This window comes from Columba livia, chromosome 2 (assembly GCF_036013475.1).
Source record: "Columba livia isolate bColLiv1 breed racing homer chromosome 2, bColLiv1.pat.W.v2, whole genome shotgun sequence".
In the NCBI taxonomy this organism is placed as follows: Eukaryota; Metazoa; Chordata; class Aves; order Columbiformes; family Columbidae; genus Columba; species Columba livia.
In genome coordinates this window covers 117,799,016-117,823,282 of record NC_088603.1, presented here as the reverse complement: position 1 = coordinate 117,823,282, position 24,267 = coordinate 117,799,016, and the positions used below count along the sequence as shown (strand labels likewise).

At 40.8% G+C, this 24,267-nt stretch overlaps 1 protein-coding gene across 6 annotated transcripts in view; it reads left to right on the top strand.

Annotated features, from left to right (window-relative positions):
- The window catches only part of NOL4 (nucleolar protein 4), a 198,256-nt gene that overhangs the window by 50,841 nt on the left and 123,148 nt on the right, over window positions 1–24,267 (top strand). For all 6 annotated transcript variants that reach the window (XM_065053439.1, XM_021292056.2, XM_021292057.2 and 3 more), the window contains exon 5: window positions 897–1,029. In XM_065053439.1, the coding sequence (XP_064909511.1) occupies window positions 897–1,029 (133 nt within the window). The remainder of the gene's footprint in view (window positions 1–896; window positions 1,030–24,267) is intronic.

Genomic DNA, 24,267 nt, shown 5'->3' with positions numbered 1-24,267 from the left:
AAAAGTTGTCTCTAAAAAAATATCACCATAGGTTTTTGTGCTGCCTCAGCAGCTTACAGAGCAAGACTTGTCAATGCTTGATTTTTAATTCACAAGTGCAAGCGTGAACTTCAGTGGGACTGAAAAAAGTAAAGTTAAACACGTATGTGAACATTTGCTGGACTAGGTCCAAAACTGGTTTTCTTTTGTAACTGGGGACAGAATATTTGATCAGGACTTTTTCTTTTTGCCTTTTGCTGTCATCCCTAGTAGAGACTCTGTAATTAGACTTGATGGATAATTCGTATCAAAGACGTATGAAGTAAAATAAATCTCAAGTTATTCTCAAATTATTATATTGCTTTGGTTTGCCATTGACTGCCGTATGATCCTGCTCAGAACTTTTGTAAGCTTTATCATTTAAATAGATGCTTCTTTAAACACAGTAGCAGTGTGAGGCTGACATCTTGTCAAGGAAATTTGGTGATGGTTAGGTCAAGTTTTCATTTGGAAACACCTTACCATGAGTGGTCATCACGGGGTTATCAACCTTGCTTGAGGAAGGTAGAGGATTCAGGCAGGGATCCTCAACCAAATTTAAATGACAAGAACTTGGTATGGGGTCTCCGGTTACTAACCCTCTTTTGCAAAATACTTCGGGAACAGGTAAGAGCGCAGTAATGGAGTATCCTCGTAGCTGAACAAATTGCATTTGTCAGATGATCATATTACATCAATGCTGTGCTTTCCTGTCTCTTCTTTATGTGCTCTGCTTGTTTGCTTATATACACAAAGATTGAGCATGATTACACTCCACACCAGGTGTGAGTGAAAGGAACAGGGATGAGTAAACTGCACATGTAATGTGGACGGTATACGATGTTTTCTGACGCGACTCTGCAACTTTCAATTTGCAGGATGAAAGCTCTATAGAAAGTGATGAGTTTGATATGAGTGACTCAACTAGGATGTCAGCTGTGAACTCTGACCTCAGTTCAAATCTGGAAGAGAGAATGCAAAGTCCTCAGAACCTCCAGGGCCAGCAGGATGGTAAGGCTCTCGTTTCATCCAGAAAATGTGGTATTGCCTTGTCTTTTTCCTGTTCTGTGCCTTCATTTAGTACCTGCTGTGTCCTTTTCTTCATAGTGTGTAATTTGAAGTATATGTTCCCTATGTCTCAGCATGAAGACAATGAAGTTGGATTTTTTTTCAGGTTAATTTATTTGTTGCTTAGGCAACAGGTGAATGTTTAGACCACTATATGTCAAGTATTATTATTTTACTGTTTTTATATATGTAGCGTGACCATACACAGGCATAAAGAGAAATGAAACTCAAACCTTTCTGAGGCAGCACAGAAGGCTGAGAAAGTTGTTTTCATTGGATGAAATGAAGGAGAGGCGTGTGACAGAAGCATGGTTGTTTGAGAACTAGGAACTGGGATGTGATATTCAGAAAAAAAAAAAAAAAGGATAGAAAAGACAAATTCTAATAGGAAAATAGAGGTAAAAGAAGAGAAAGCAGAAAGAGCAGCATTGTAAACCTGAATGTTAATTATTTCTGTGTCAGGTAAAACACAAAGCTAATTTGCTGGTGAAAGTGGTGGAAGAAGATGCATAAAAGATGCATAGATGTGTACTCTGTGATTTCAGCCCTTCTTATAGAAGCCTGGGTTGGAGTGAACTTTCCCCTTGGCTGTGGAGCTCACACAGTTTGTCTACTATAGATTGTGACAGTGGCTCATGGAAGGCACACAAATGCACAATATCCAAAGTGCAGGTCTATTCTATCACTATTAGATACACCATAATGGTATTCTGCGTTTGTTACTCTGTAATTTTCAGATCTTGTGTGTCAGTTCAGAATTGCTTCTTAAATTTCTCCTGAACACTAAACATATAGAATGTGACAGTTAATCTGGATTCTTTCCACGTTCTGCATCATGGTCAGTTGTAGGCTGGTGAGCTATTTGTGTGAGAGAGGATGTGCTGCATCGTGGCTGATAGGATCTGGTGATGGGTAGGACCTCCCGCTGTGTTGCGTTCTGCACAAATGAAGGAGGAGGAAGAGTGTGATGGTTTGGTAGGTCAGATTCTAACCACAGCTGCCTTTTGTCTGTCTGTCCTCAAGCTATCACAAAATTTGTTTTGACTTAATTTCTCTGTACATATGTTCACTAAAGTTCTGACGCACAACATGTAGGGAAGGTCAGTTCACTTTCCTGTTGACGTTTGACTTTTCAGGGCTAATATACGATAATAATACTCCTCAGAGTTTTCAGGGATACTTTGGAAGGTGCCATTTTTGTATATCTGGCTTTCAATGCAAAACTGTGCTTTAGGGGTTTTTCCTTACCTATATACTTAATCTATTTCACATATATAGAGTGTTTCTTAGTAGTAATTGTATGCATGCATATGTCTGAAATAAAAATTATGGCTCAGTGTAGTAACCTGTGAAGAAATACCTGTCATACGTGTCTTAATACCTGCCGCAACCAGATTCATGTGCCGCATCTAATCGTATTAGAACATTAGTACCAAAGATAAGATGCTAGAAAACTGTCACTTGCTATTTAACATGTATGGGAAAAAATGCACTGTGGTTTTTGAACTACAGGTAGCGTGATCTTACAGAATTGCTTTAAATTTCTCAGCTTTCCTTTCCTTCCTCCCAGATGGTACTTGCTCACCTTCCTAAGGCAATCCTATTTTTTGCTGCATCTTCTGGCTAAAGCAACTACTGATAGATCTGAAATAGCAGCTCTTTGTGCTTTACAGGTTTCCTGTGGTAGCTGTTGTCAGGTAGTGAACCTGAGTGTGGCTACTCATAGCAACACTGCTTTTTCAGATGTGGGAGAAGAGGCTGAAGAAGGAAATGAAAGGCATTAGAGAAGGAGGAAGAAAGAAGAATGATAAGAGAAAGCAGGAAAAAAGAAGGCTGAAAGAAATTAATGAGCACAGGGATAGGGGAGTGGAAGTGGGAACAGAGAGAAAGGGAGACAATAAGGAACTTAAATGAACTTAGTAATATAATCCCTTTTGCCATCACAGCCTTTGCTGTAAAATTTTACAAATATAATACTTAATTATCGTGCACATACACCAAAATAATCACCAAAACGTGAATTCGTGTGTCTAAGGTGATTCCTGCCCACTTCCCTCTAGCCACCCTATATGTCCGTGGGAGTTTATGTCAGTCACCACATTCAGTCTACAGATAAAGACACTTGGCATTTGGCTTGTCTGAAATGTCTTTGCTGTGTTCTGGCAGGTGAAAACTTACTGCTGTGTAAGGTTGTCTGTGCACACGCGGTTGGGAGTGGTATCTGTGGTGGAATGGTCTTCTGCTGCACAGGTCTTCTGCTGCCCCAAGGATGCCATCACTGGGAGAATGACTTGATCATTAGGAAAACTGCTGCCTTGGGTGGATTAGTGACCGCTCTAGTGTACCTAAAGGTGATCCATTCTGTCACTTTGCTTACCTGGCTTTCCATGCCAGGTGGCATGAGAATATTTAGGGACATCTGTTGTTTTTTTCCATGGATTTCGACTGATTTGATACTAGGATATAAACAGAGTCCATGTACCCTCAAGGAGCATAAGAGTGCGCTGGGCCACACCACGGAGGGATAGATGGAGACGCCTCTTCCAGTTCAGTTTATGAGAGCATAGTGGAGTGCTGATGCTATCTGCATCAAAGGAATAAGATGCTTGCTTACTCTCTTCCCTTGGGGCTATATCTGCATCATATTCAGATGGGAATTTGGCTTTGGGACTCCATTGCAGAGCTCATACTAGGAAGATTTGACTTGAGGTTTCTCATTGTCTTCCAGTCTAGTACTCTGTGTTTTCTATTTCTCATGGTTAGGTTGTTTGAACCTAAATAGAATAAAGGCAAATATGAGACTCACAGTATGAGCTGAAAGCAGTAGACTCTTCACCCAGAAATGTCACGGTAGGTAGAAAAACTACTGAGAAGGAGAATACGGAGAGTGGATGTGTGTGTTTGCTCACAGTAGATGGCTGCTGGTACTGCACTGGGCTCTACAAATGTGCTGAGGCTTCCTGAGACTCCTTGTGTAAAGCATATAAGCTTGAAAAATAATGTGGATTTGAGGAAGAAATGAAAAGTGGGGAGAGCTGGTAAATTGTATCTGCAGTACTGAAGCTGCTACAATACTACGAAGGACAGTTCCCACTTTACATTATCCTTTGTATGCTTTTAAATAACAGGACCTTGAGTCACACCTGCCAGTGGTGAATGGCTGAAAATAGCATCCTGAGCACCTGCAGGGCTGCTGCAACGATGGGGGAGGAGTTGGAAAAGAGCTGCTGCTCTTCCCTGGGGAGTTAGGAAAGGAAAGCAGCTCTAATTTGCAATCGGTTCACTCCCCAGCTGGGAATGGGGTAGGGCTCTCTGGTTACCAGTGCCTCAGAGCTGCTTTCCCTAGCAGCCAGCTGGATAATAGGGCTGCAAATTGCTGGTATATTCCCTTCTCTTTTGCTCCCTCTCCCGTTGCTTGCCCTTGTTTTCTTGCTTCCCTATACATGCTACATCTCCCTTGTCCTAAGCTGGTTCTTTGGAGCGAGCCCTGCATACCACTCATCTGTGGGCAAAGCTTCCACTCAAGAGCTGTCACTCATTCTCCATCCTCCTAATAATGCTCTAGGGACTCTGATGTTGCTGTATCAAACTCTTTTGCCCTTGTCTCAGACCACAGGCAGCAGGCAAGGTTAGCAAACTGAGTTGGAAGTAGGGGAGCTTGTCTTTTTTTTTAAAAAAAAATTAGTGCTTCAACCTGCAAAGAAATGATTTTTCTAGTGAAAACTGACCTTTAGGTAGGTCTGTCAGAGGGGCAACAAGAGCTTCTGCCCTGAGGGAAAATGGGATTCTAGTTGCCGTTGCCTGTTAGCTGGAGCCCTGTGCAGAGCAGCCGAATGCATTTTCTCCCTCACTGTGGTGGTTCATTAGTTATTAAGACATGTGAGAAGTGTAGGGGGATGCTCTGATTAGAGGAAATTAAGAATATGCACAAATCTAGAAGTAACAAGAGTTAAGTGTAAATTTTATGGGTTTTTTTTGGGGGGATTTCACTATGTGAGCTATCAAATAAAAATCAGGGATGAGACTATTTGATTGTAACTCACTGCAAGATGTAGAAGTCATTTATTTTCAGTATTTCTCATTGTACTGAGGTACATCAAAACATATCAGTGCTTTGCATGGGTTTGGTGGAGAGACTATGTTCTCTTCAATCTGGTTCTTAGAAAACGGTAGTTGCATGTTTATACATATTTGTGTAGAACTCCCTCTCACAGGCACTGTATGGAGACTGTGTTTATAGCAGCTAGCTATGACAAAATATGTCACACTTCAACCTTTGACAGGAGTTGTGCTATCATATTAACTGTGGAGATTAATAATAACCTTTTCATGGTTGTATTTTTTTCAATTTATAGAAAATTGAGCAATAGCAGTGTAATACAATGGAGGATTATTCATCCAGGTAGTTTGTGGTCATCTGGATGATGCCAGTTCTCTTTCTCCAGCATGTTCAAGTTGCCAGGCTTTCCGCGATATAGACATAGGAGATGTGGCTGGTCACATTAACTGTTCCCTTCACTGATTTTGTGTTTGTGGTAGGTACAAGTGTTGGAGTCAGTAATCTAAATACCTGTTTTCTGCATCAAAGTTCTAATCTTCACTCAACAGCTTCACCTGAAAAAAGTAACATTAGCTGATTAAGTTAGTCAAAACTGTGCGTCTGTGCAGGGGTGCAGAGTTTGCTGTACCCGTGCTTGCTGTTGGTTTGTTTTCTATGAACTGAGTCCAAGCCAAGTGTTTAATCCATTTTCCCAATCTCAACTGGCTGTACTGTCATACTTCTTTCTGCCTTTGTCTTTATTCCACTAAAACCTAGACTCCCTGCCTTAAAACATTGACTTTTCTTTCTCCACAAAATTGTGTAAGATGTATGAGTTGGAACATCAACTGCAGACCAAAGTGAAGACAGGTTGGTGGAGGAGCATACTGGAGTGAACAGTCTCTGCTGTGGCCTGTGTTTTGGCCCTGCTCTTCATGATGAGTGGAGCGAGTGGTAACAAAGGCAACATGAGAGCAGACGATTCCCAGCACTAAACCCACAGCAACCTTTTTGCTGCTAATGAAGGATTTTCGGTGGAAACATTATCAATTTACAAAATTAATTTACGTTGGTGGGTGTTGTGCCTTTAATTTCTGTTCATGCACTGAAAGGTTTTACAAATACGTTTGTTCTCTATGAGGTCTGAGTCCACTTGACCTCAGTAAAGGCCCACTGAAGATTAGCTGAAATGTCGCAGAGTTTGGGTGTCTTTTACTTAAAAGCTTGACTTCTTTAGGCTTCAAAACAAAGCAGTGACATTTCTTTGGTATACTGGAGTTAAATTACCACATGGAGTTGTAAAGCTTTAATAACAATATTAAAAGTAAAGTAAAAATCAGCCTGCCAGTTTTCCTACATGCAACCTCATATACTTTTAGAAAGCCTCTTCATTTTAGGGATTTTCTGTGGCTTGACTGGTTCTATTTGTAGTTTGTAGATCCATGCTAACACAGCTGTAATACTATAAAAGTTGCAAGCCATTGCACATGCAAAGCTAATAAGAATTTTACTCTAAAGCAAAAGGTAATTTTTGCTTAACAGTGAGGGTTTGGGCTGATGAAGAATGAAGGAGTGAAGCTGTTAGCATATAGAGAGTATAGAAAAACAATTTCACTTTCTACCTTTTTTTTGTTTTGTTTGTTTTTTTTGTGAAATATCAGACCATTTAAAATGACATTTGAGATAAGGCCAGGAGAGCTGACTGAATTTCTTCATGTATTCAGACCTTCCAGTCTTGCTCGAGACAGCGAAACTTGCAACATTTTGGGCAATAATCTCACTTCTTGTGACTAAGGATGGAACAGTGAACAAGAGTCTTCTGAAAGAGATCTCAGATATCTGGTTGCCTCATGGCAGTGGAAAAGACAGGAGCGTAGTAACATTCAGGCAATGCTGTAATAGCAATACAGCACCTTATGCATAGTCTTTTAGGATCTTGCTCTAATTTAGCTGTCCATTTGCCACCCTTTGCAAGCAACAGCTTCATTACTGAATAAAGCAAAAGCCAGCACAGTCACATATACATGTTTCTGAGTAAGTCTATGGGCTATACTGAAGCCCATCTTGCCCTTGCCAAAATCGCAAAGGTTTCTTTAGACAAAGGGTTAGTTATAATATATTGTTCTGTCTGAGAAAATTAGTATCATCTTCACCTTAGCACAGTTTAAGTGAACCTGACAACCTGGCATAAAATACTATTGTTATTTTGCTTCAGTGGGTGATTTGGGGTGATTTGGCCCATCAGATTTGCTTTGATGTAATATTATTTGCATAAACCAATACACTTAAGAAGGAGGGAGAAGGTGGTGAAACAATAGCAGAGAGACAGAGAGTTGTGGAAATCTAGTTTCAGTGGTGTTTTAATGGCTTCTTTAGAGATGACAGTGCAAAAGGCACTACCAGTGACGTTGTAAAGACACCTGAGCAGCAGCATGATGTCCGTGTTATGATGTCAGTGATAATGCATTGTACCCAGCCTGGGCAAAAGTTCGAAATGTTGGTGCAGCTGTGTTAGAAACTTTCAGTCCATAACATCACTAAGGAGACCTGGGTGGAATTTTCAGCAAATCAAGTATTTTAATGTACTGGCTGCTGACGAGCCAGTGGGTATGGGCATTTTCATCAGAATATTGAGCTGATGTATAAGGAAGTTCTATTGTACCATAGATGAAAATCTTCCTTCGACTCTCTGTACAACTCAAATTCGTTAAGAATTAAGTGTCGCTGTCTCTCTGTGGAGAGCACTCTTTCCTTCCTCCAGATTAGTGGAAAGAACTTCTAGAGCTTCACTAACTCTGCGGACCTGCCTAATCAGACAAGGGTCTCAAGCCAGGAATTGGACATAAGCATCCCTCTCACTGAAGTGTAGCAAATGGATTACTTTTACAATTGACTTTTAAAAACATGCAGTTACTGTATTTTCATTTGCAAGCATCTTGTGAGTTGGCTGTGCTGAATGTCTCCCCCCTGCTCCATTTTACTTGTGTGTGTCCTCTCTCTTAACAACTTGTGTTCTTTTTTTTTTTTTTTTTTGTGACTTGGCTTTATTTTTTATCTTATACTTTAATTTGCTTTAGAGACTAAAATATTATTAGACATGAATTATGCATTGAGCAGACTCTCTGCTAGAGTCTGACTGGTCTGTTGCAACCAGAGAACAATCCCATTTCCCGCATTGCCCTTCCAGCTGCACAACTGTCACTTTCTATTACTCTTGCCCTGAACAACCGAGTGTGGCTTGTAATGACAATAATTGCCTCAAAATTGTTTGTCATGTTTGCCTTGTTAGTAACAAACTACTGACTGTTGGTTACAATCAAGTTCTCAGCTATTACTCCTTAATTGCATCAGGGAATACTTGTGGCCAATAATAGCTGAGAAATTAGAATTCTCTTTTCACAAGTAATGCTAAAATGCTTGCAGACCATTCACTCTATTCACAACCATTCTTTGTTACATCAGCAATCTAGTGGTAAGTGAAGCCTACCCCAGTGTAAAATGCTAGCCACAGACCTCTACCCATTTGCACCTTCAAAACAGGTCTGTGGGTTGCATCGGTGTTGTCCAGGTCCTCTGTCAACAGACATTTCACTTTGACAATGATACTAACCAGCCACGCTATGTATTCCTTACACAGGTAGTGAAGGGAGCCAATTTGCTTTTGATTTCAGTATGCAAGCCCTAATGTAACTAATCTTAGTGGGATTTCTGAAAACATTAGTTTGGTTTTGGTTGATTTTCTTTGCTCTTTTTCATTATCTTAGCATCTCTCAGGCTTTTACCTCCCATTTCTCTGTAACATCAAAATTAAGAAAGGGGCATTCTGGTATAGGGATTTAGTTTTGCTTCCCAATACAGGCACTTTACCCAGTTTATTCTTTCATATGCACCAGTTGATTCTAGCAGGGTTATGTGCTCAGATTGCTTGATTTAGTTTGATCTACTTCCTTATGGTATAGATTGATTTTTTTTTTCATAACTACTGTTAAAATGCATGCTAGACATTGACTACTTTTTTTTTTTCTTGTTTCTTATTACATTTAACATAGAATAATATAATAGAGCATTTTTATATTAGTAAAAGGAATGTAAAATAATGTGCTTTAAAGAAAATTGAAATTAGCCATTAATTCTTCACTGTGTGATATTTTAATTAAGGAAGCAATTAATTTCTTTTTTTTTTTTTTTTTCTGAGCAGGAAATTCCCTGGAGACATTGAGCTGTCTCGTGAAAGATATTTTTTTAAATGGAAATTTCTTCAAAATGTTTTGTGTTTGATAAAATATTTGTAATGCTGAATGTCTAAAATTGGTTGTAAGTTTTTAACCAAATGCAAATATTTGATTACAAAAAGAGAGTAGTACTTTTTCAGCACTAGAGAACTTTCTAATATTTAACACATAGGAAGTGGTTATATGTATTTTCCTGAGATCTGTGAAGCAGTGTCTTTAAATATCTGGTTTAAAGTTGCCAAGTAGTAACAATATTTGTTATTCAGAGGCAGAGGGACATGCAATCTCTGGCACTTCCTAATAACAGAATGGAAGAAATGATATAATGATTCTGGAAGGTTCAGGATATGCCGGACTCCAGTAGTGTCCTCCAAGTATTCATGAATGCTGATATCTTCATTATTGTGAGAAAGATAGAAGTGATGGTTTCCAGGTTGACTGGAGACAGAAAGATATAAGAATGATTACATTTAGCATGGACACATGGCATTTTTTACAGATTTATTTAGCACTTGGTAACTGGTTAACAGCTTGGGAGATGTGTGAGGCTCAAGCAGTCCCTCCACTGCTGCCTGCCGGGTGGACACTGGCCAGTCCCGGTCACTGAAGAAACGCCCTTCCAGACAGATAGACTTTAGTAGCTACTCAAACCCACTCTGGGAGAAGGTGTGCAGGAGGACACCCTATTTAGTTGCCTTTGTGGGCTGGACTGTGTGTGATGCTGAGAAACCACTGTAGAGCCTTAGTTGTAGGGTTTGGCATTACCATTAGAATAAATTCAGATACAAGCTAACATAAAGGAAGAATCCAAATTTTATATAATATACAATTTTCAGACTTAGGTGAACAGAAATGAAGAGAAATTGATGCCTTAGGACAGCTCCAAGAAGCTTTTCTCCATTTCCATTGGAAAACAACTCATTAGTGCACTGGTCTTGCAGCTGGAATGTGGTTTTCCAGCAGAAATATTGACCTGAGATCAGTGTCTACTACAGAAGTTCCTGGTCGTGGGGACAGTTGCATCTTTGTATCTTAAGTCCTTCCTCAGTACCTTAGTTTATACAAACTTGCTTGCTTGTGGAATCAAGCAAGGAGTCAGATTAATGCATCTCCGAGAGAACTAGTGACTGCTGTGGCACTAAACCATGTCTCTAAGAACCTCATCTACATGTCTTTTAAACACCTCCAGGGATGGTGACTCAACCACTTCCCTGGGCAGCCTGTTCCAATGCCTGACAACCCTTTCTGTGAAGAAATTTTTCCTAATATCCAATCTGAAACCTCTCCTGGCACAACTTGAGGCCATTTTCTCTCTTCCTATCACTTGCTACTTGGGAGAAGAGACCAACCCCCTCCGTGCTACAACCTCCTTTCAGGTAGTTGTAGACAGCGATAAGGTCTCCCCTCAGCCTCCTTTTCTCCAGGCTAAACAGCCTCAGCTGCTCCTCAGCAGACTTGTGCTCCAGATGCTTCACCAGCTTTGTTGCCCTTCTCTGAACTCTCTCCTGCACCTCAATGTCTTTCTTATTATGAGGGGCCCAAAACTGAACACAGGATTTGAAGTGGGACCTCAGCAGTGTGGAGTACAGGGTGACAATCACTGTCCTAGTCCTTCTTGCCACACTATTCCTGATACAACCCAAGATGCTGTTGGCCTTTTTGGCCACCTGGGCACACTGCTGGCTCATGTTCAGCTGGCTGTCAATCAACACTCCCAGGTCCTTTTCCCCCAGGCAGCTTTCCAGCCACTCTTCCCCAAGCCTGTAGCACTGCCTGGGATTGTTGTGACCCAAGTGCAAGACCCGGCACTTGGCCTTGTTAAACCTCATACAATTGGCCTTAGCCCAATAATCCAGCTGATCCAGATCCCTCTGTATGGCCTTCCTACCCTCCAGCAGATCAACACTCACATCCAACTTCATGTCATCTGCAAACGTACTAAGGGTGCACTCAATCTCTTAATCCGTATCATTGATAAAGAGATCAAACAGATCTGGCCCCAATACTGAACCCTGGGGAACACCACTTGTGACCGGCCGCCAACTGGATTTGACTCTGTTCCCTGCAGCTCTCTGGACCTGACCATCTAGCCAGTTCTTTACCCAGTGAAGAGTGTGCCTGTTCAAGCCATAAGCTGCCAGTTGCTCCAGGAGAATGATGTGGGAAACTGTGTCAAAGGCTTTACTGAAGTCTAACTTTTAGCAGTCCTGATGTCCTGTGTGCTTCATTGGGCAGAGTTGCTCCCAAAGCAGACGGTAGAGTGATCCTGGTTAATAACCACCCTGGATCCCTGCTATAAATAGCTAAAACTTGTGTAAAACAAGTAAGTACTTCTGACTTTAAGGTGGAGTTCAAACCTCTGTGTTAGCTTTTCATACTCTGGAAATTTGGATTTCACATGACCGTAGACATTGGCAAGCAGTTGTAGATGAGATCATAAACCAGAATAAAGCTTGTGGTTCAGTAGGAGCTTTTAAATAAGGCAACAGTAATAGGTACTGTGGAGCAAAAATTGATTAGAAAATTTGATTTTGTACTTTGACAAACACTGTCATAAAACCATGATATCAGCAGACTGGTCTAAATTCTTAGGAGTGATAATTGCTATTACTGGTTTGATGGGGAAAGAAATTAGGAGATACAGACAGGGAATAATTTTTGTTATTGTGGTTTTGTTTTGTTTTTTCCTCTGCAATATCAAAATAGAGAGATAACATTTCAGTTACATGAAGTTCCTCTTCCAGCAAGAACCAAAGTATGAAGCGCACTAAAATTTGAATTACTTAATTGGCAAAGAGATGCAGTGATTTTCTTACGTCACACTGCTTAAGTGTCTGTTGGATGGTTATTCTGAAGGGAGCTGATGCTGCAGCCTGTCAAAGAGAGGATGAAGAGACAGAACTCTAAGATATGGAAACTCTTAATATGAATTATATGCAATGGGAGAAATAGGCTTCCTTCAAAAGGAGGTGGTATAAATAGCAAGACCAGACAGGTGGTCTTGAGAGGTAAAAAGTAAATGGAAGCTGTCAATTCTCTTTTAAAAAAAGACTCCCTGCATGTTTACAGAGGATCTATAAAAAAGTCTTGGAATAATTTACAGGTTGGCAAACATCTTGGATTTCTGTCCATCTAAAAGCAATTGATAACTTTTAAAAATATCCCTCTGAGTTAACTGTCCAAGAACTGTATTTTTATCAAAAGTTTGAAAGAACCTTGACTTTTAGTGACTTGGTTTTTAGAAAGTGTGTCCGGCATGATCATGCCCCAAATTATATTGCTGCAGTTAAAATCTTACTAAATAAATGATAAGAATTTCTGCAGACTCCAGTGAAGACAAGATTTCATCCTACATGTTTTCATAATAGTTTCTGGGCAGTTGAACAGATCTTGCAGTAGTTAATGTGAGAGCTGAAATTCCTACTGGTTCTTTAATTACACCATCAATGCAGTTTATGCGGAGATGATAAGCTTTAATTCAGTGACTTCCTCTATTTTCCTTCTTTCCGCTACATTTCTGCAATTCTGTACTAGTTACGTGTGCTATCTAGGAACTGTGTGTCTTCCTGGAGCAGACTATTATCCCTGGTTATTCCTGTACATCTGTAGTCACAGACTTGCAGTTGCACATATTGTTAAATCTTCTGCAAATATGCCCTATTTTAATTAAAAGTTTGGATGTTACAAAGTCTGTTAGCAAGGACAAATATTTTTCTATTCTCTGAATCAGCTACTCAGCAGCGTGCTTCCATTCACTCTCTTGGAAAAAAGGGCCAAAAATGATTGCTTGCTCAAGGAGATGGGAAAATGGTGGTGACGACATTAAAAGGCATGTGGGATGGATTGACTTCAAAGAGTAAGATGACAGCCTGGCCAAGATTTCCACAGTAATTTAAGAAAGAGGGTTCCATGGTGATTATTGAACTTAATTCTCTCTGTTGACATTGCAAAGTATAGATTTCATTGGAAGTTTGCTTAAATGTAGCTTTACAAAGGAGAGGGTGGACATGATAAAAGTATTATTTTTCTGAGAAAGAATTTCTTCTCCACCTAGGAAACAGCATACACTCCTGTCCTTCTAGCCTTTTACAGGCAGCTCTGACACCATCATGGCCATGCAGAAGTACGGATTTTTTTTTTGGAAGAGTTTCTACTGTATGGAAAATTTACTTGGGTGGGTGGTGGTAGCCTATTAATCTTTTTTGGTTTTTGGACCCCCTTCCAGAGTACCACCTGGTTTTGAGTAGTCCACTTGGTAGTCTGTGGGGCAATTCTGTTCAATCTATGGCTTTTTTTTTTTGTTAGAATGGCTTTGGTGCCTTCTAGGGAATATGCTATTTTTTGTAGGTGCTTGATATGAGCCTCTGTGAATAGGAGAGGATGCTGCAATATGGCTACAGGGAGGACGACAACAGGGGTGTCCCAAATCAGGCATGTGGCCCACCAAACCAGCATACTGTAATAGAACAATAGTCCATCGCTTCTTAGCTGAAGTAGGTTGTAGGACTGTGTGTTACTTGTGATCTGGCTGACACCAGGGCATGAACAGACTGCCTGGTAAGACCCCAGACCTAACTGATCATCAAGTACACACGTATGATGGAGAGAGCAGATGTTTGCAGTATCAGTATCTGAGGTTTTTAATTTGTGTAGAGATAGAAGGGAAATAACTATTTGGTTTTTAAAGTGTTCCTGCCCTGCAGAACGATTTTCTCTCAATAATGAGTTTCTGTAAAGGTATTCCTGTCTTGTGAGTCGGGAAGAAATCTAGTCTCCCATGCTTTCTGACTGCCTCGTGGGAATACTGCAATTACACAGAATCACAGAATTACAGAATGTCAGGGATTGGAAGGGGTCTCTAAAGATCATCTAGTCCAATCCCCCTGCCAGAGCAGGAACACCTAGATGAGGTTACACAGGAAGGTGTCCAGGCGGGTTTTGAATATCTCCAGAGAAGGAGACTCCACAACCTCCCTGGGCAGCCTGTTCCAGTGTTCTGTTACCCTCACTGTGAAGAAGTTTCTTCTCAAATTTAAGTGGAAGCTCTTGTGTTCCAGTTTGAACCCATTACTCCTTGTTCTATCATTGGTTGTCACTGAGAAGAGCCTGGCTCCATCCTTGTGACACTCACCCTTTACATATTTGTAAACATGAATGCGGTCGCCCCTCAGTCTCCTCCAAGCTAAAGAGCCCCAGCTCCCTCAGCCTTTCCTCATAAGGGAGATGCTCCACTCCCTTAATCATCTTTGTTGCCCTGCGCTGGACTCTCTCCAGCGGTTCCCTGTCCTTCTGGAACTTAGCTACACTTTGAACCTGAATGAGAAAATGAGGAGAGTATCACTCTCCTGACTCCTCCATATTCCTGCTCTGAGTGAAAACTGTCCTTCTTCAGCACCCTTCGAGGCAGGAAGATTATTTGAAACTTTTTTAGCTTTCCTATGTGAGTATGTGGTAGATGCTCCCTGACTGTACACACAGATGTGAACAGAAATCAGTTCTGAGGAAAAAAACAGAGAGCAGAGGGTTAGGAAGGCTGCTTGGGGAGCAGCAGAGATTGAGCTTGCCACCTTGACAAGGTTATTTTTCCAGCAGCAGTTATTAAAAATAATCTTAGCATTGAGTTGTATGTTGGCCCTGTTTTATATTTCATTACACAATATGGAACAAGCACAAAGCTAATTCAAGTATACACAGAAGTATCTTACTATGAATAGATTTGCTATTTGCAGGTTTTATAACAATATTTATAAATCTATATTTCTCTTATCACATATATGTCTCTTTCTATAGTCATCTGTTTATAAGTAAAATGAACTGAACACTGAAAAGAGGTAGAACTTTACGGCACGGGAATCTGTTATGAAGCAGATGATACAGTTTCCTGTGCTCTAATTAGAGACCACCAGAAATACCATGGGCCTGAATTTGTAGAGTCAATTCTGTGAAGGGTAAATCCAACCAAAGCAGGATACATTCCAATACCTCTTGAAGCTCTAGGGCAAAAAAAAATTGTGTCTCTTGCTTTCTTGTTGTCTTGGTCTGGGTGGAAAAGTTTTTGTCTGAATGTGTTTCAAACAAATCACAAGGTGTGTGCCATCAAAGCTACCTTGTGTTTTCCTGTTCAACAGAAACAACAGCAAGGAGCTGTGGTTGTCAGTGTCTGTAGGTCCTATCTGAGGGGCAGCAGTGGCTACAACAGCTTAGCAGCATTTTCTTCTTCCAGGGAAGCAACAGCAAAAATAAATTTGGATGGCCGTCTCTTGCAGAAATAGGTTCTGTATATACACATCTATGAAATCATAGTGAAGCTCTTTCCATCCTTCAAAGTATTTTCTTGATACAGGACATAACCAATTTTAGGGGCTTCCTTTCAAAGCCATTTCTAGTGGTGCTTTGCAGGGCAGGTCAAAGATTGAGTGCAGAACATAAGGCTGGTGTGGACTTGACCATTGCTATTGATGAGTAAATGATCTCCTTCGTTAGGTGGTTTCATTCTTAAGTACAATGATTGGCCATATCCAAAGAGTTACAGTCAGTGGCTCAGTGTCCAAGTGGAACCAGTAAAAAATAGTGTCCCTCAAGGGTCCATACTGGGACCAATACTATTTAATATCTTTATCAGCAGTATAGTGGGACTTAGTGGACCCTCAGTAAGTTTGCAGATGACATCAAGCTGAGTGGTGCAGTTGATTCAGTAGAGGGAAGGGCTTGAGAAGTGGTCCTGTAGAAGCCTCATGAAGTTCAAGATCATCACGTGCAAGGTCCTGCCCCTGGGTCAGGACAATTTCCAACATCAATACAGACTGGAGGATGAATGAATTGAGAATGGAAAAGAACTTGGCGATACCGGTGAATGAAAAATTGGACACGAGCTGGCAATGTGTGATGGCAGCCCGGAAAGCCAATAGTATTCTTGTTGTATAAAAGGAAGCATGGCTAGCAGGTTGAAGGAAGTGATTCTCCCCCTCTATTCCACTCTTGTGACAACCCACCTGGAGTACTGCATCCAGCTCTAGAGGCCCCAGTACAAGAAAGACAGGGACCTCTTTAGAGTGGGTCCAGAGGAGGCCACAGAAATAATCAGAGGGCTGGGAACACCTCTGCTATGAGGACAGGCTGAGAGAGTTGGGGTCGTTCAGCCCAGGGAAGAGAAGACTTTGGGGAGATCTTAATGCAGCCTTTCAATATATAAAAGGGACTTACAGGGAGGATGGAGAGAGACTTTTTACCAGCGTCTGTAGTGACTGGACAAGGGTGAGTGACTGAAAGAGGGTGAGTTTTAGATTGGACATAAGCAATTTTTTACAATGAGAGTGGTGAGGCACTGGAACAGGCTGCCCAGAGAAGCTGTGGATGCCCCATCCCTGGAAATGTTCCAGGCCAGGCTGGATGGGGCTTTGAGCAACCTGGTCTAGTGGAAGGTGTCCCTGCCCATGGCAGGGCGTTGGAACTAGATGATCTTCAAAGGTCCCTTCCAACCAAAACCACCCTATGATTCTCTGATTGCAATAATCATTATGAGAACTCATACACTCCAGTTTGTAAGGCTTTTTTTTTTTTTTTACAAAAAAAGGGTCATCACAGGTGGAAGACTATTTTTACTGCCATAGCTCTTTGGGCAGCCAATAATGTAGCACCTTTAAAGGTCTCAAAATGGAAGAATGGGGTTAATAATTTAAACCTGGATGTTCTTGTTATTGGAAGATGATCAGGAGGCACTTCCTTCCTCCTACAAACTTTCTTTTGTCCAGCTACATTGTTAAAATACTTTTTTTCCCCCTTGTTGTCACCTAAACATCAAGATGACTGGAGAAAGATGGACTGTGGAGTGACAAGCTTTATGCATGGGTTTCAAGCTGATAAGGAACAGTTTTTTCCACAGGTTCATGTAGTTACTGGAAAAGAACACTGAGGCTTTTTTGTCTCTAAGGTGTGGGGTTTGTCGGGAGAGAAACAGCTTTTGCAATAATCCTTCATTCTCAGTCCAAAGAAGTCTGAAATATTTCTCCTCAATACTTCATATTTGGTTATTTGCCAGCTGAATCTATGTCATATCAGAGGAGAGTGGTAGTAAAGAAAGCGGTACCGGTGGTTGAGAGGCATGTACTTCAATGAGAATGGACTGGAGTAGCATGAATAAAATGGTAAGCTATCTTCATACTGCTTTGTGGCTTGGATTCTGAGTATGAGTAGAGAAAGTCAGTCTTAACAGCAAAGAAAAACAGTTTTCCAAGGAGTTGTCTGGCAGACAGGCAGAGAGGGAGCAGTGAGGGCCTGGCAGAGGCATAAGTGGTAGTTAGACCTCTAACTCCTGCAGAGAGGCAGCAGGAGAGAGGGCACTCTTCTGCCATTTCTGCCTTTGAAAGTGCTGCTCTTGGTGAAGGTTTGCAAGTTCTCTTCTAGTCACTCCACAAAGAAGCTGCTTAAAAGAGCATTACTTGCCAGTGTGTGAAAGGAAAATGTCAGTGCAGGCAAATTTAGATGTCTTGCATCATATTCTCAATGGGCCTCCACTGGTTTATAAGCAAATGAGGTTCTGACCTTGTTTAAAAACAGCTGTTATTTTCTGTCTACAATATTGATTTCTGTGATAGTTGATAGTTGTCAGTGCATCCCTGTAAGTATGAAAAATATGATCTTAACTTCATTGATTATTAGGCACAATTTATAAGTCCAAAGGATACCTTCTGATGTCCACCCTCTCTCCATTCTCATTTTCAAATGGTGAGGTAACCACATAGATGTTTGTGATAAACACATGCCTGAGTTCAATACAACAAACCTGTTTTGGAATACCAGCGAGTCAGTAACACAGCATAAGTGGTGTGTTGAATTATGTTGTCTACGTTCCAGAAGAGATGTTGTCACCTCCTCCACCCACCCTCTGCATGCGGAGTATCTTTTCAAAGCAATCTGAAGGTGTTTGCCTGTGCATTTAAATGGAAGGCCTGATTCAGTAGTTTTATTGTTCTAAGTAGTAACACTAAAGGAAGCATTTTCAATTGGGAACATTTGGGGGAATATTACCATCTTTGTTAAATGTACTCATCCATACAACAGGAATGACAACCATTTCCAGTGACTCAGAGCATCATTAATCCAGAATGTTTAGAATTATTAGCAGGGATAGCAAAGCTCAGAAAGGTGACTCTCTCATCTCCCTATTTAAATCAGGAGGCCAGTGGAGCTGAGGAAATGAGGTGGGGATGGGTCTTTGACATAAGGAGAATGTCTGTTGCCTTGAGTCACAGCAATATATATAATTTAGAAGCTGGAGGTATCAGAATTTGCCAGCAATATGAATGAAGGCCAGAATACAGCTTGCAGACTGTGAAATAAAGAAAACAAAATATTCCAAAAGATATGGTTTAATAAATTGAATTACCAATTTGGCGATGCTAGAATTTATTGACAGCTGTAAATAATGTATCCAGGAACTCTGGTGAATGGGTAAAGAAGACAGAGGACATTACTGTCATATTCCTCCCATGAGCATGAACAGTAGTGATGGAGCTTTTTGGCAACTACAAGCTCTAGTGGGAGGGAGCTGTAGATTTAGTGGAAAAAATTCCATCTTAAGTTAAATCTGCACTACTCTTTAATAAAATGTTACCAGCTTTTGGAAGGAAAGGATGTTTTTTTGGCTCTAAACACTGAAAATTATTTGTTTTGTTTTTTTTTTTCCTGGATGTTCACACTGATTCAGCACTGACTATATATAGATCTTTTTTTCTTTCAACAATTCCACTCCTTTGATATTAAAGAGGAGCAGCTTTTACACTAAGCCAGAAATCTGGAGAGTATTTTAAGATCCACCTACATCTTGTGAGATAGTCTTTACTATGCTGAATTAGTTTCCCTAAACATGCCAGATACGAGAAAGAGTAGAGTGTATGGATTGGCCGAAGGTATCTGAAGTAAGAGCCCTTTCTTTCTGCGTGCTACATCTCAGCTCTGCCTGAAGTGTGATGGGCCCTTTTTGTGATGTGTTCGTGCAGGAAAGGAGAGGACAGCTGTGAAGATAGACCACAAGCATTCTCTCTCATAAGAGCTCTGCTTGACTGCATGACGTGATTACATAAAAAGCCGCAGGGAAGCTGTGAGATGTTAAGGTTTTCAAGTTAGGGCTGAAGCCTTGCTTCTGGATTTTGGATCATGATGTATTTCTCCTTACACCTGTATAGATCCCATGAAGGCAAGCTTCAGCAACAACACAAAATAACATTGAGTTCCTTTGTTCTTTGCTTTAAACATGGTCATAAATGAACCCGTTAAAGTCTTTGTTTAAAAAAAACAAATGTCTGTGATGTTTAAGTTTGAACCTAGGATTCAGGTCTTTGTGTTGGAGTCTCATGGATCACAGATACACATCTTTAGCCCAAATGAGTTTTATATAATTGAAAAGTACTGATGAACCTTGCAAAACACAGAGAATTTTGGTAGCAGAATTGGTAGTTTCACTGATTACTCTTATTCCAGATTTTCATTCTACTGCAGGGTCTGCCTTGGGCTGGAGTCCCGTCAGGATCAGCTAAGCCCAGAAAATGCCTTGAAAACACAGATTTTTCTTATAAGCTCTCAAATGTGAGCTGCGGACACTCTCACCCTTCTTGTTCCATTTCAGGACAAAATCAAACACATATGGAAGGGCATTCAAACTTCATTCCCATTCAGTTTGCCACTCCATATTGACTTCACTCTAAGGTAGAGGCACTCGTGTGCTTACTTGCAATGAGAACTCTGTTAAATGAAGCTGTTCCCTATTTTGTGGCTTCCCACTGCTCTTTTTCCAAAGAGCTGGTACCCAGGAGCATATAGAAGAGCCAAAGGTGGGCCAGAAGGTCTGGTTCTTCCCAGCTTCAGGCTCTGAGGAAGCTTCAGAGGAGCAGGGTAAGGAACAGGAATTTTAGCTGTTTGGATGAACGTTTGTCTTGGCAAGATGTGTCAAGAATCATCTGAGCTTTAAGCTCATCTCATTTACACACAGTATACTTCCTGGGTTTGGACAAGAAAGAAAAATATCGTTTTAATAGTAATTAAACAATAAGAAACAGTGCACTTTCATGGTATGTTTAGATCCAGAGAGGTGTTAAATACTGGGAACTAACACACTTTTTCATTTCCAATTTGTAGCTGTTTGCTCAGCAATGCAAAGAATCCTCATAAATAAATCAGCCAAATCACTTGGAGCTCTTTTTATATTAAAAAAAAAATACATATCACTTTTCTTTTTATTGCTCAACCAACCTTGCAGTGGCAGGTTATCTCTGCTGGCACATGGCAGAAAGTTTCTGCAGAGTAATATTGCTTCCAGTGTTATCCAGGTTGCTCAGCCAAACTTATCATTAACAAGTTTGGCAACACCCTTAGGCAAAGAGATTATTTGATAATGAACAGCCGTCATCCTATCTGAATAGACAGCTATTGGACATAGACTGCCAAGAGATCATCTGCTGAGCTCTTTGAAAGTATGAATGCCTAGCTGCAAATGTTTTAAACTCTTTCTTTTTGAATTTGAACTGCTCAGCCTACGATAATCAGTCAAGAATATCTTCAATGAGTGGGTACTGGCAGTTTTTCCTAGAGGGAGAGATTTCTGCTCTGGTACACACATTTTACATCACTGCACTTCCCTGTGTGTGCTCAGTTCTCTTTACATTCATTTCCACAGTGTTTCTTTCATTCAAATGATCTGTCATTGATGATGTAGGCCTTCAATTCTTTTTTTCAGACCTTGTGGCACAGTAAAGGTTCAACCTTTTGAGTGTGTTGTGTGTTCTGTCCTTATGTACGTAAATATGTGTAAGGTTATGTACAGAAGATACTTTCTAGTACAATTTATGTTCTAAACCTACATAGGTGGTGCAGAATTACATTTTTATGACCATTTTAGGTTGTGAAAGTAACATTGGTGCAAAGGTCCATCAGACGGCAGTAGATTTCATTCATAGGGGCACATGATTGTCCTTGAAATAAGAACTAACTTTTCTGATTATACATATGATTCATCATTTTTTTTTTACCAGCATATGAAGGAGATCACACAAAAAATCTGTTGAACAATTTTGATTTAGAAGAGATATAGTAGCTTTGTAAAGATGCAACACTATGTGGGGAAGATAAAATGATAGCTACTCTGAATTTAAAATATATCTGAAAGAAATAGTATGTGCAAACTAACTAAAATGAAGCCTCTTAAATGGGCAAATGGGAGGCCCTTGGGCAATGAGAATTTAATTTTCCTACTGCTTTCTTACTAATCCTGTATGATTCTAAGTGTATCTCCTTAGGAGATAAAACCTTCCAATTTCTCTTGGATTCCCTGAGAGAAAATGATAGTTAATACCATCTGAAAAAGCCATTAAGTGTTTGTTAGGCCTAAATATCATGAAAGCCTTTTAGCTAGTCACATGGCAACCGTAAGATGGCCAATATTCAGATGTGTTCGTATAGATTGTCCTCTTATTCTCTGTGCCTTTCTGCATTTTGTTGAAAATCCAACCCTTTCAGTCTGAGAAGTGTGAGAAAGATAAAGATTTTAAGTGTGTACCCAGGCCCCTGTACCACATTACAGATAATGGAGGGAGAAGTCATGTTGCAACAAAAACTCTAAATAAGCAAACTAAATTAACAAAGGCTTAAACTTTTAGGGTTGAGTGTCCTATATTCAGGCATCCAATCCACATCTGATATAGCCAATCCAGACTAAGGTAACCTGATTTTTCAAAGGTCATCAAGACCTGGCCTTTACTGGTTCCTTTACTAAATCTTTGCAGGGAATCCTGTTTGTTTTATAGCGGCTGTTAGGCACTGAATTGCAACCATTTAGCCAAAATGAATCATTAAATGAATCATTAAAAGGGATGGATGATGGCAGAGCGGTGGATGTGGTCTACCTTGACTTCAGTAAAGCCTTTGGCACAGTCTCCCACAGCATCCTCACAGCTAAGTTGAGGAGGTGTGGTCTAGACAGTAGAGTAGTGAGGTGGGTTGCAAACTGGCTTAAGGAGAGAAGCCAGAGAGTGGTAGTCAATGGTGCGGAGTCTAGTTGGAGGCCAGTATCTAGTGGAGTGCCTCAGGGGTCAGTACTGGGGCCAATATTATTCAATATATTCATTAATGATTTGGAGGAGGGAATAGAGTGTACTATCAGCAAGTTTGCTGATGACACTAAGCTGGGAGGGGTGGCTGACACGCCAGAAGGCTGTGCTGCCATCCAGCGGGACCTGGACAGGCTGGAGAGTTGGGCGGGGAATAACCTAATGAAATTTAACAAGGGCAAGTGTAGAGTCCTGCATCTGGGCAGGAACAACTCCAGGTTCCAGTATAGGTTGGGAAATTACATATTAGAGAGCAGTGTAGGGGAAAGGGACCTGGGGGTCCTGGTGGACAACAGGATGACCATGAGCCAGCACTCTGCCCTTGTGGCCAGGAAGGCCAATGGCATCCTGGGGTCTACTACAAGGGGGGTGGTTAGTAGATGGAGAGAGGTTCTCCTTCCCCTCTACTCTGCCCTGGTGAGACCCCATCTGGAATATTGTGTCCAGTTCTGGGCCCCTCAGTTCCAGAAGGACAGGGAACTGCTGTAGAGGGTCCAGCGTAGGGCAACGAAAATGATTAAGGGAGTGGAGCATCTCTCTTATGAAGAAAGCCTGAGGGAGCTGGGTCTCTTTAGTTTGGAGAAGAGGAGACTAAGGGGGGACCTTATTAATGTTTATAAATATACGAAGGGTGAGTGCCACGAGGATGGAGCCAGGCTCTTCTCGGTGGCAAACAATGATAGGACAAGGGGTAATGGGATCAAGCTGGAACACAAGAGGTTCCACTTAAATTTGAGAAGAAACTTCTTTACAGTGAGGGTGACAGAGCACTGGAACAGGCTGCCCAGGGAGGTTGTGGAGTCTCCTTCTCTGGAGACATTCAAAACCCACCTGGACATGTTCCTGTGTGACCTCACTTAGGTGTTCCTGCTCCAGCAGGGGGGTTGGACTAGATGATATTTTGAGGTCCCTTCCAATCCCAAACATACTGTGATACTGTGATACTGTGTTTTTCCCAAATACTGACAGTGGCTGACTCTAGCTATGGCTAGCGCCATGTGACAGTGTTCTCCTATCCCACAGCTCCCAGTCCAGGCTAGGGACAGTCCACAGCACTCTACAGGCCAGTTCTGATTTGCAGATCTGAGGTCTGTCCCAACAATGAGGAGGGTGAGGAGGGCCGGTGCCTGGCCAGGGTGAGGACATGTCCCCTGGCTGGGGAGCGAGGAAGGGCTTTCCACTCCCTTTTAAGACTCAACCTGTAAATAGCTTCTCCAGGGTGTTTGGCAAATATTTTTGAGTTAATCTCTGGAAATTTTAAAACATCCACTGCTGACTCAGATTGGGGTTTTGATGACTAGATTTGTAAAGGTATTTAGCTGTGTAGTTTTATTAAAAACAAGGAGAACTGGGCCTCTAAATACTTGCTGGGTAACAGTTGTGAAATAAGGCCTTTATTATGGTATTTGGATTCTAATAACATTTTGTTGCACTTTTGCTTCTGCGTGGTTTTTTTCCCCGTTTTGTTTTCTGAAGAGAGTTTTTTTAAAGTAACGTAATAATCAATTACTGTAATAGCCACTAGAGGTCTACTGATATCAAAATTCTGCCAACATCAATTATTTCTGTAAGTATTAAAAATGCTTCATCCAAAAGAAAGTGCTTCTTATAAAACATTAATTGTTTGCTTTGTGAGGTGTATAATTTTAGTTATCTGAATTTTTAACCTCTTAGTGTTGTTTATAATGAAGTAGTATTTAACTGAAGTAGAGAAAAGTTACAATGTAAAATTCACAACTGAAAAGAAAAGTGACTAAAATATTGCCAACTATCTTCCCCAAGTAAGTATATTATAATGTAATTCACTCGA